The sequence below is a fragment of the Ceratotherium simum genome, chromosome 38 (genome assembly GCF_057802395.1).
Source record: "Ceratotherium simum simum isolate JZ-2026a chromosome 38, ASM5780239v1, whole genome shotgun sequence".
NCBI lineage: Eukaryota > Metazoa > Chordata > Mammalia > Perissodactyla > Rhinocerotidae > Ceratotherium > Ceratotherium simum.
The window spans coordinates 17,010,749-17,022,525 of NC_141937.1; the positions used below are offsets into that span (position 1 = coordinate 17,010,749).

General features: G+C 51.4%; 1 protein-coding gene across 1 annotated transcript; it reads right to left on the reverse strand.

Moving 5' to 3' along the window:
- Positions 1–613: 613 nt before the first annotated feature.
- Positions 614–3,510, reverse strand: LOC147912246 (UL16-binding protein 3-like). The gene is made up of 4 exons (XM_087424961.1): positions 3,448–3,510; positions 1,830–2,208; positions 1,418–1,672; positions 614–751 (listed from the first exon to the last, which is right to left on the reverse strand). Exons 1-4 carry the CDS (start codon positions 3,508–3,510, stop codon positions 636–638), a joined length of 813 nt encoding a protein of 270 aa, XP_087281087.1. The 3' UTR covers positions 614–635.
- Between the last annotated feature and the right edge of the window lie 8,267 nt (positions 3,511–11,777).

Genomic DNA, 11,777 nt, shown 5'->3' on the forward strand with positions numbered 1-11,777 from the left:
TGTTCCCTGGAGAACTGGCCTCCTCCTGATCTCGACCTACACAGTCTCTACTCTTTGCCTTCTGCCTTACCTGCTGTGACCCAAGGCACTTTCTGTGAGAACGCAGCCCTGAACTCTAGCCTTCGAGTTAAGTCTGCAAGGTCTTCCCACCCCTCCTCCTGGCCCCTCTCCTCTTAGCCCCCTGCTTGAGTCCCCTTCCCCTTAACACATCACGTGGAGCCACCATGGGGCTCTCCCGCAAATGTGAGTCCTATCCATGACTTGTGTGCCTGCTATCCCCTCTCCACCTCCTACTGGGCCCAAATAGACTCTCCCAAACAGAGGATCTGGACTGAGTCAGGTCTGACTTTGCTAACCCCCTTCAGCATCCACAGGCCCTAAGCCTAGGTGTGGCCCCTCCCCTTTCCCGCTGGCCTCACCAGTGAGGAGACACCACAGCCCAGGGCTGAGCTTGTCCAAGTTGTTGCTGTGGAGCCACATGAGGTCTCATTCTCCTGGTCTCATGTCCACTATGAGAAAGTTCAGTGAGGGGGCAGGGGTCAGGCTGAGAATCCACCATTCCCTGTCCTCACTCCAGGCTATCTGCCCCTCCCTTCCCTCTCAATCTGCTCTCAGTACCTGTTACTGTGAAGGACTCAGCCTAGGATGCCGAGGAGAAGAGAGCAGGTGAGGGTCACCAGGAGGATCCAGGTGATGGGAGTGATGGCTGTGGCCCTGGATTGGGCTGTAGCCGGGCCCGTGGTTGGTGATGCTGAAATGGAAAAGGAAGAGTGAAAGGCCTTGTCCAGACCCCAGATCTCCTCCTCTGAGGCTGCTCCTCAGCTCCTGCTGCCCCGGATAACTGTACAATGCAGACATTTTCTACCCCTCTCCTTGTGGCAGCTGCTGTCACAGGTCCTAAGGTAGGAAGGGAGAGAGGAGATGGGCCCTGTCCCCAGGGGGCTCCTACAGGTGATGGGGGAAGCAGGGGTGACAATGTAACCAATCACTCCTGCTGTGACTGAAGCGGAGGTGACACCTGAGGATGGTGGTAGAGAAGTCCTCTCAGGGGCTGACATTTGGGGTGGTATTGAAGCATTTCCGGAAACAGACCAGGTGAGATGAAAAAGAAAAGTGAGGTAAGGAGAGGGAACATTAAGAATGTCTGGAAACAGAATGATGCCCTCATATTTGTGATCAGGCAGAAAGCCACGGTGAGTGGACCAGAGGGATGTGCAGTGAGGAAGACATGTCAGGAGGTGAGACGGGAAGGAAGGATGGTAGAAGCTACCTATGGCCAATATTCTCCCAAGAAGAACTCATGGTGGATGGATCACTCTTTCCAACACACACACACACACACACACACACACACACAGTGGGGTAGGTCGACCTCATTTGAAAAGAACTACCACTACCTCCTTCTCTTCTCAATTACCTGTTGTCTCCAGCATTCTCTCCCAGTGCAACAAAAATTCTTCAAGCCACTTCTTACAGTCTCCGTGTGAGACTTTCATGAGGAACATGGTTATATCATTGTCATTGTCCAATGTCTCTTTTAGCAGTCTCTCTCCAGCATCAACCACTGTACAGTGACTGTTCTCTGAGTCACACACGTCAAAATGCCAGCATCTGCTGCTCCCTCCATTGGGTTTACAGGGACACGTCATCCTGCCCTGCAGGGTGACAGGATCTGCCCGCAGGGGAAAGAGGTCAGCCTCTGGTCTTGTCAAATCCTTTCCCCACCCTGGTGTCCACTCTTCTGGGCCCTTCGTATCTCCTGGTCTTGCTCTGACCTCTCTGTCTGCCCTGGCTGCTGGGCCTCCTGTGTGGGACCAACTTCCAATTTTACATAACACAGTGGCTCCCTCCCCTACAGAAACTGTTCTGCGTCTGCCCTGAGCCTTCAGACTCACCGCTGGTTGTGGAAATTTCTTGTTCCACCTCAACGAGTTTCTTTCTGAGCTCTTCCACCAGCTCTTTCAGAGCTTCTGACTGTCTCCCCCAGGCCTCTGTAGTGTTCACCTTCATCCCCAGACGACCTTTGGGTTCGAACTTCTCGCTACCACAGCAGTAGTACAGAAACATGTCTCCGTTGACCTTGCCTTGAACTATGCACCAGGGTTGTCCTGGTTTGGGTTTAGCACGGATGGTGAACTCATAGCAAAGAGTGTGAGCCTCTGTGAAGGAAAAACACAGGTGAGGGTTGGAGTTGAGGGAAAAGGACCTCTAGACACCCCCTCCCCCATCTCTGCAACAGTGAGAGAATCTCTGAAGGGCTGGGATGGCAGAGCAAACACTTCCCCTGCCCAGCCCTTCCCCTCACCAGTTAAAGGCTAGTGTCCTTCCCTAGCTTGAGGAGGAGGAGGAGGATGTCTCTGCAGGAAACCACACATCCAGGGATATGTCCCATCTGTATATCAGGCCAAACCCAGCACCAGTCAGCCCATAACCAACCCAGAGACATGCCAGGCCTGCTATGGAGGAAAAGGTCTAGATGCCAGAGGATTATCAGCTAGTCCATGTCCTGCAGAGAGATGGGAGAGAATATAGGGGCTGCTCCTGAGGAAGCTGGATCACGGTGGAGGGGGGCGGGTGAGCGTAGAAGCCAAAGCTGGAGAAGGGAGAGTTTACAATTATGGGTCCTGGGATTTAGCAAGACCCTGGGAGATGGTGCAAGTCTGCTACTAGGATGGGTCTCGGAAGTTTGGAAAAGGAATTGTCCATGCTGCATGGAATAGAATATCAGGAACTTCCAAGGCAGATAGTAGAGGAAGGGATTAAAAGGCTCAGAGAAGTGCACATGTCAGAGTGGATACAGTATGAAAGGCCAGAAAAAAACACAATGTGTCCCAACTATGCTCCCTGGGGAGGTTTGGAGGACTCTTTGTTTATCAAGCTCATAAAGACGGCATGGTGAGAAGGGCACTAACGTTGTCAAGAACTCAGTGATGCTGTCTCTGATGGCTAGGCTTGGTAGTAGGAGATGGTATTCCAGAAATGGGCTCCCAGTAATAATGGGGATGAAAAATCCTGACATCGTAGGTTTGACATAGAGATGCTCAACTCTCAGAAGCAGAGAGAGTGCGATTACTGAAATGATCACAAAGGTTGGAATGCCAGCCAGGGGCCTGACCCACAGAAAACTCCCCATTAGTTTCATAGAACACAGTTATCCTAGAGGCAAAACAGAGGGACAGCCAACAGAGGGAGATTGCTGGATTTAAATAATAAACACAAACAAGGACAAAACTCAAGGATGGTGATTAGGAGGCTAAAAGCAGCTCCCCAACAAAAAGTCTGGATCATCTGCCCAGTTTCCAGAACTGAGGCACTTCTCAGACTTGAAACCATTACTAGCAGAAGAGGCCAGGTTCCAGTGAGGGGAGGAGCCATTTAAGTTGACAGCAAGTGCAAAAGCCATATGGCCATTACTCAGGGAAGTGCACACCGGGAAGCATAAACTACCCTGACATTCACACTGGACCTCCTGTGTGGGTTGACATCATCCTGGGGGATCTGAAGCATCATCCTGGCCCCCCTGTTTTTGAAGTGTTGCACGGGGACCAGGTAATGAATACACACTTGTCACAGGTCCTGTTACAGTGGTGTCATTTGGTTCAGGAACCCACACAGCGGTCATTCCCCAGATTTGTAACAAATGGAAAATCTTTGTAGTTAGTGAATTACTTGCGGGGTGAGGGCTACGTAGTAGGGATATTCAAGCACAATCTTCTTACACTGTCTTCCTTGTTCTCCAAATAGAAAGTTAAAACAATGTCTTATCCTGGAGGAAAAGCCAGAGATGCAGGGGTGTGATGCCTTTCCCGTCTCCATTTAATTGGCAGCCCCGGCTGAAGACTTTCTGTAAGCGGGTATGTGTTACATGTTCCAGGCTTTGCAGAACACAGGTCTCTGCCGCAGCCACTCAAGCCCGTGTTGCAGCGTGAAAGCAGCCGCGACGATGCGGGAATGGACGAGTGTGGCTGGACGGACTTGCTGCACCATGTGACCCGGGAGAACCCGTGATGCTACAGGTGTCTGCAGTAGGAGAAGGGGCTACGTGGAGTTGAGGGCACTCCTGATCGCAGGATCACGACACAGACCCCTAGTGTTCAGAAGCCAGGCCCTGCCACCTGCAGCAGGGAGCCCACGCTATTGATAAGAGGCTCCTGGTGAAGTCCCGGGCCTGGTGGAGATGAGGCTGCTGGCCGTGGGACAGCAGAGTCGCCCATAAAGAGCGTCAGCAGGTGGGACAGGCCCGGCGGTCATGAGATAGAGGTGATTCTTCCGGCATTGGCGTGAGCAGGGCCACAGGGAACAGATAAGCAGCACAGGCAGGTGGCCCAGATCCTGACACCAGAAATGCAGCATCCCAGCTGTCTTCACGGAGCGTCCCTTATGGCCCCTTTAGACCAAGGAAGCCACTCTACAGAAAGGAGGGGAGCAGGGCCCACCCCTGCAGGACCCACATCCTGTCACATTCACTCCACCCAGAGCCACAGGCAGGACAGGGCACATTTTTGCTCTTCAACACACAGCTGAGACACCTTGGAGACGATTCCCTAGGGGATGGGGCACCCATATCTGGGACCCCATATACACCCTAAATATGGAGTCAGCAAACTAGGACAGGGGCCAAACCTGGTCCCCCATTCCTTTGCATGTTGCCTTGTCTGCTTTTGCACTGCAAAGGAAGAGGGGAGGAGCTGGTGCAGGGACAGCTTCCCAATGGCCCCCAAAGATGAAAACCTTCCCTGTCTTCTGTTTTTTTTTTAAATATGAGTCAGTTTATTCAAGTAGTTTTATATACAGCATTTTATTTTATTTTTTCCCCCCAAAGCCCCGGTAGATAGTTGTATGTCATAGCTGCACATCCTTCTAGTTGCTGTATGTGGGACGCGGCCTCAACATGGCCAGAGAAGAGGTGTGTCGGTGCACGCCCGGGATCCAAACCCTGGGCCGCCAGCAGCAGAGTGCGCGCACTTAACTGCTAAGCCACGGGGCCAGCCCTCACCGTCTTCTGTTTACAGGAAGAGTTTGCAGACTCTGGCGTAAATCGATGACGGGTAGGATGTTGTCTCCCAACAGGTACATACATGGGGCTGGGCCCAAAGGGTGGAAGTGGAAGTGCCCTTCCTCCACCTCACTCCCAGGGTCAGACTTTGGGAACACGTGCCTCCCACCCCTCCTGCTCCAGGTTCTGGAGGCCAAGTGTGGGGGCTTCTGCTGGACTGTGGGGCAAGGGGATAAGGTGCCAGTTAGTAGAGAGGTGATTAGGGACAGTTCACAGGTGGGGAGGTGTTGGAGGCCCTGGGGAGCATGGGGATGGGGTGAGGTGGGCAGTCAAAGGGTGTGAGCTGGGGTGGAGGTGCAGGGGCTCCTGGGGGACAGTGGCTGGGGCTGCACTTGTGGTGATCCACTGACCAGGGCTGCTGGGAAGTTCTTGCCAGAGAGCGGTGGGCAGGATGGAGGGTGTGTGGGGACAGTTGTATGAGTAGAGACGGGCCGTGGTGTCTGAGGGTCGAGTCCCTGTGGGAATGGCCCCTGTCTTTGCCACACCCCGGGTGCCAGGGGCTCTGGACTCCCACTTCCCGAGGGGCGGGCGGGCTGGGCACTGGGGGCTTAAGCAGCCTTTCCTCCTGTGCCCTCTCTCCCTCCCGGCTCCCATTCTCCCCTATTTCTTATTCAACAAAGTCGCCTCTATCTACACTCCCAGGATGCTGTGGAAAGGACTTGGGGGCGGGGCAATGCCACGGGCAGAGAAGGTCCCTGATCCCCCCGGGGACCCCGCATCCCCCTCCCCCGTCCTAATGTATCGCCCCCTCCCCCCCACAGGGTGCATCAGGAACTCTCCACCAAGAGGCAACCAGGGACAGGCCCACAGGAGCAGGAGTAGGAGGCCCAGACTGAACTTGCAACTCCCGGTGCACAGCATCCTCTCCAGTGACCAGCAGCGTCTGGCCATCTGGTCGGGTCCCTGCTTGGTGTGGACTGTGCTCAGAGGCGTGTACGCTGTCACGTTGTCTCCAGAACAGAATGACTAACTGGTTTGGCAGTGTGCCCAGTGCGGGTGTTGTTTCGTCGTGTTTACCGGACTGGGTGGAGTTTGGGGGCTAAACTAGTTCCTGAAATGAGCGTCTCCTTTCCGCTCCTGCTCCCCTCCATCTCTTCCCCTCTTTATTCCGTGGTCACAGCCGTTCCTGCTTTTCTTAGAAGACCCAAGATTTCCCTTCCAAAACACTCCCATCTTAATGAAAGGGACTGAACACAGCCGTTAGCTGTCCTGTCATCGAAGGTATGTTTTCTGGTAGTTTTGATCCCAGTGGAGCCCAACACCTTTTGGTAAACAGATTAACTCCTCTTTGGGAGAGTTTGGGGTGCTGAGTTCGGAATTTGGATTTCCCGGTTTCTGCTGCAGAAAAGAATCTGGCGCCACCTGGAGGCCTCTAGAGGAATTCCCGCCCCGGGCCGCGGATTCTGCACATGCTGATTTGAGGCTCTTTGGCGTTTGGATTCTCGCACTGCGCAATAGGCATTTACGTACTGGCAGCTCATGTGGGCGTGAAGAGTAAAACCATGGCCTGTTGAGTCTGAGAAAGACTCTTGATTCTTGTTCAGTGAGTCCAGTCGTTGGGTTTATTTCCACACATCAGAGACACACCAAGTGACAGAGGAAGGCAGTGCCTGGTCCATCTCTCTCGTCACCAGGGACCCTGGCCCATGACTTCCGGGAAGGCAGCACTGATACCTGAGTGAGGAGACCTGAGGACAGTCCTCAGCATGTGTGGCTCAGGGTCACTTGTACCATCTCTTTAGTGACTCTCTTGTCATTCCCTGAGGTAGAGTTTCCCACCTTACAAATGTGGAAACAGATTCAAAGAAAGAGGAAGAAGCTAGCACAGGCAAAGCAGCCAGAATTTCACCCAGACTCCTGATTCCTGGTTCTGGAAGTGTGGCCTATAGTCCACATCCATTAAAATTGCTTCAGGAGCCAATACCACCCAACCTGGGGTCTTGTGTGAGTCTGGGGACCAAGAGTTGACATGGGGGTGAGCCAGGAATACCCAGGTGTCCACAGAGGCCCGTCCTTCTTTCACCTGGCCATCCTGCCAAGTCTCTAATGCCAGCCTTCTGCCTTCCTCCTGTTCTCCCGGTCACTTGCCTACTTCACCCAGCCTCGTGGGTTGGGACTGACATGCCCTTCCTGGTTGCCTCCTCCCAGGGATGAACCCCAGGCTCCTGTCCCAAGCCTTGTGCATGGGAGTCTCTTCCCACACACAGGTCGCCTGGACCCACCAACCTCTTGCCCCCCTCAAACCTGGGACCTGCCCACCCCCAGTGTGTCTCTTCTCTTGCACACCACCCAGCACAGGCCCCTCCGGCATAGAGACCCTAGTGAATCAGGCCAGAACCTTCTAATCTCCTTTACGCCTGTTAATTCACAGAATTTGCTGCTGTTCCACGTCCCTGTCCTCGAGTACAGACAGGCCCTGTGCCCTGGTACAGGCCTCCACTTTCCCACAGCCTGAGGACATTGGGGACTTCTCCTCCTTTGGAGCTCATCCTTTCCACATGGAGAATATGTGCAGTAGGAGGTCTTAGTGTATTTTCCTCCTTAGATGGGAAAAGGCTCAGTGGATGGGGGCAGAGTGGGACTCAGGGTCTCCCCGGTCCTCACACCAGGCAAAGAGCTCCCCAGAGCCAGGGGCCACTGGACTCCATCCTCCGTCTCACTTCTGCCCATAACACACACTGCCCTCACAAGGAACAAGACAAGGATGCATTGGGGTTTCCCCTTTGGGGATGGGCAGAGAGTTCATAGCAATAAACTCATTGGAGATGGGGTTAAAGCTGTGGAGTTGGGGATGCTTTGGCCACAGAGATTGTGCTATAAAGTGGACCCCCAGGCATGAGGAGAGCCCTCTCTCAGCTCCTGTTCCCCAAGGGAATTCAATTTGTCACAGAGTGATTGAGCAACAGCATGTATTATACTCTTGTTTTGCAAAAGCGATAAAGGGACACATTCTGTTCCCAATGCCCACATGGAGTGTGGAGCTCACAAATCTACAAAAATACCTCTCAGCAAGTGTGACACCCTTGCTGTGGACTTGGGTCTTAGGACACAGAGGAGGGGAGAGGAGGTTAATCATTTAATTTGGGGAATGGGTGATGGGAAATTTTATGGGACCACTTGGAGAATGTTTTGGATGAGATTAACATGTAAATCAGTGAACTTGGAGTCAAGGAGATGGTCCTCCACATGTTGGTGGGCCTTGTCAAATCAGTTGAAGGCCTGAAAGGAACAAAGAGACTGACATCCCCAAAGGAGAGGGCATCCTCCAGCAGACTGCCTTCAGACTTCATCTGCACCATTGGCTCCACTGGGCTCCAGTGAGCCAGTCCACACTGCAGGTTGTGGACTCGATGGCCTCCGTAACCACGTGAGCCCATTTCTTATAAGTCTCTCTCTCTCTCTTTAAACATCATACTGGTTCTATTTTTCTGGAAAACCTGGACTATCACAGGTGTGTAAGGAAGACTTAACGAGAAGTGATGTTTGTGCCCAGCTTTCCAGATCCACAGGCTCTTGGCCTGTGGGAACCAGAGAACCTGACAGAGGAATATGCTAGAACAGAAACCCTGAAAGTGTGGTGGTAAGCATCAGCAGATAGGCTAGAGTGGCTTCTCCTTAGAGTATTAGAGAGAAAGGCATTTCAGGAGGTGAAATGGGACAGGGAGGACTTGTGGGAAATCCCTTGGCAGTCATGAGTTTCAAGTAGAAAGGTCATTGGGCACACACACCCACCCACCCACCCACCCACCCACACACACACACACACACACCCCCCTTAGAGGGTGGATCTAATCTCAGAAGAGCTGCTTAGCCCTTTTTTCTGAGTCAGATATCTGACAGCTGCTGCATGCAAGTGGGGGTCAGGATCTGTAACCGTGAACTTCCACACCCCCATTCCTATCCTGAGCTGCTTTTGTCTCTAGAAGGGTTTGGCTTGACCGTGTAATGAGGTTGAGGAGGGAGAGGCTGAGGAAGGCTGGAGCACAGAAGGGTGAGGAGGAACATCCGGGGAGGACCTGCCTCTGTACAAGGAGCAGGATCTGAGGTGGAGACTGGGGAGGCTTACAGTTCTATTGTCTCTATTGTATTTATTTAGATATTTCCCTTCTTATATCAAATTCTGAAAACAACTTTTGTCTTAATTTCTCATTTTAATAGCTTAAAAAAAATTTTGGAAACAAGCAGAAACTTACAAAAAGTTGGGGCTGCAGGTACAGAAAACTCTCTTCCAGAACCATTTCAGAGCAAGTGGTCACTCTGATGTCCCGTCACTGCCAAGCACTTTAGCTCATGTTTCTTACAAACCAGGACATCTCCTAGGTTGTCATAATACAGTCATCAGACAGATTTCAAGTTGAGACATTCCCACCATCTACCCCTCAGACCCCATTCAATTTTCACCACCATCATCCTTTCTAGCTCAGGGGTCCGATGGCTTTAGGGGTTTTCAGTCTCCTCCTTGTGCTGAAGATTTGGGTGAGGAGTGTTTCCTTTGCCCTTTTGTTCATCTGTATAAGTTTTTAGGGGAAAGTGGAGAGATTTGTATCGAGATGGCCACTTTGATTGTTTGTCAGTCAGAAGTCTGCATTAATACTTTTGAAAGATTTAAACTTTTTCATCCAGCTTTTTGGTTGTTTGATTTTTGACAGTGGTTCAAATGATCGAGTCCGATGTAAAGAGAACAGAGATGAGCGTGTCTTCCACTTTACTAGATATTGTAAACTTATAGTGTTCTAAGGTTGATTCATACCAATGACACAAGAGAATTCCTGTTATTCCATTTACCATCCACTAGTAAGAGTTGATATATTTAAAAATATTTGTCACTTTGATGAGTATGTGAGGGTATCTTCTTCTTTTAATTACAGTATTCTTGACTATTTTTGAGATTCTCAATCTTTTCATAGAGTTATTTGCCATGTGTTAACTCCTCATATCATTTGCTCTGTATCTTCGAAGAATCAGACTTGTTCCAATTTATTTGTAGGAGCTCTTTATATATTCTGGATACTCGGTCCATGTGGGAATAAAACAACATGTAGATATAGAGTTGTTTCTGCTGTGAAGACTGTTCTCTCATGAAGGAGGTGAGTCAGGGTGGAGGGATCACAGGAAGGTCACTGCTGGGGTGGGGGTTCTGGGCCAAAATCAGAAAGATTGTTGTTGCATAAGTCCCAGAATATTTGTTTGCATCAGGGTGTCAGGATAATGTTTGCGACTGACACACCTACCGCTTAATAGTTAATTTACAAGGGGTCCTTCAAGTCTCTGTTTCCATAAGAAATCTAGCAGAAACACTGGTTTTCTTTATTCCAAGACATGAGGGAAGAGTGAATGCCATTACGTCTCTACTGTGTTATAAAACAAAATTCTGAAACAGTTTAATCTGTTAAAAGGTAAGTTGGGGGCCGGCCCGTGGTGCAAGCGGTTAAGTGTGCGCGCTCCGCTGCGGCGGCCCAGGGTTCACAGGTTCAGATCCCAGGCGCGCACCGATGCACTGCTTGGCAGGCCATGCTGTGGCGGCGTCCCATATAAAGTGGAGGAAGATGGGCACAGATGTTAGCCCAGGGCCAGTCTCCCTCAGCAAAAAGAGGAGGATTGGCAGTTGTTTGCACAGGGCTGATCTCCTTACAAAAAAAAAACAAAAACAAAAGAAAGTAAGATGTTCATCTAAATATCCATGACAGGCTAATAAATTATTAAAGGAAACAGTCATGAATATAATCTCGTTCTGTTGCAAAGACGCGAGGTTGTTTCTCAGGGCAGAGAAAGAATCCCTGAAGTTCTGCAGTCTCACACGATATTTTTCCGGCGATGTCATTTGCAAGAACAAGGCCAGGATGCAGAGACACATCTGATTTTCCACAACCAGAGGAGAAGGTGGAAAATGGTCTCTGGGTTGAGATTCTTGTTCAATAAATAGTTCAGAGGCAAAGTGCAGGAGTCCCAACCCTTAGCACCAAGAGAAATGGCGCCGATGTTTAGAAAAAGTGTAAAATAGGATGATCAGCCAAGGGCGTAAAGAGCATGAGGTGCTGCATCCCCTTGATCCTCAAGACTCCTGGGGGCCTCTGCCTTTGCTGTAGGGACTGAGATCCCAGGTGGGGGAGAGATGCAGGGCAGGTGACGAAAAGACCCCGACCAGAAGGGAGACGGGAGGAACTGGAGCAGACTCCAGGGGCTTCTGTAGCAACTCCAGCCTCTGAAAGGGAAACAGGTATTTGTCCCAGGGACTGAGGAAATCCTGGGTCAGTGCTCCTGGGGCTACCCCTCCCCAGTCAGCCCCCATCTAAGAGCACCACACTCACTGAGGGTCATGTAGTTCCCTCCACTCCTTCCCCCAGCGCTAGTCCTGCAGCCTGGACCAACTTCCCCCTGCCTTTACCACGTGACAGAGTCCCAGCCCCAGGCCCTGCTACAGCACTTTGGGGCTCAGGACTAAGGTGAGTAACATTCAATCTGTTCATGATACTTAGATCCTGACTTTCCCTCCAATGGGAAGGCCTAGAGGAACCAGCGGTATCCCAGTGCAAAGAGAGGGGCCTGGATCCTGGTTTTTCTAGCACTAGGAGTGTTGCAGGCAAAGATCCTCCTTTTGCCTCCTCTGTCAGCCTCTCCTCACCCTGCTAGCAGCTCACAAGCTCTGAGTGTGATGGTGTCTGCCCTGCCCATCCATTCCTGGTCCCACTGAGCTGTCCCTGCCCAACTCCACCACTAGCTC

Excerpts from the sequence above, each read along its gene's own strand:
- LOC147912246 (XM_087424961.1), bottom strand. The coding sequence starts at position 3,510 with ATGATGCTTCAGATCCCCCAGGATGATGTCAACCCACACAGGAGGTCC. Across the intron at positions 2,209-3,447 it reads GGTCCAGTGTGAATGTCAGG|AGGTCCTTTTCCCTCAACTC; the intron begins GTAGTTTATGCT and ends GGGGGTGTCTAG. Across the intron at positions 752-1,417 it reads GAGAATGCTGGAGACAACAG|CATCACCAACCACGGGCCCG; the intron begins GTAATTGAGAAG and ends TTTCCATTTCAG.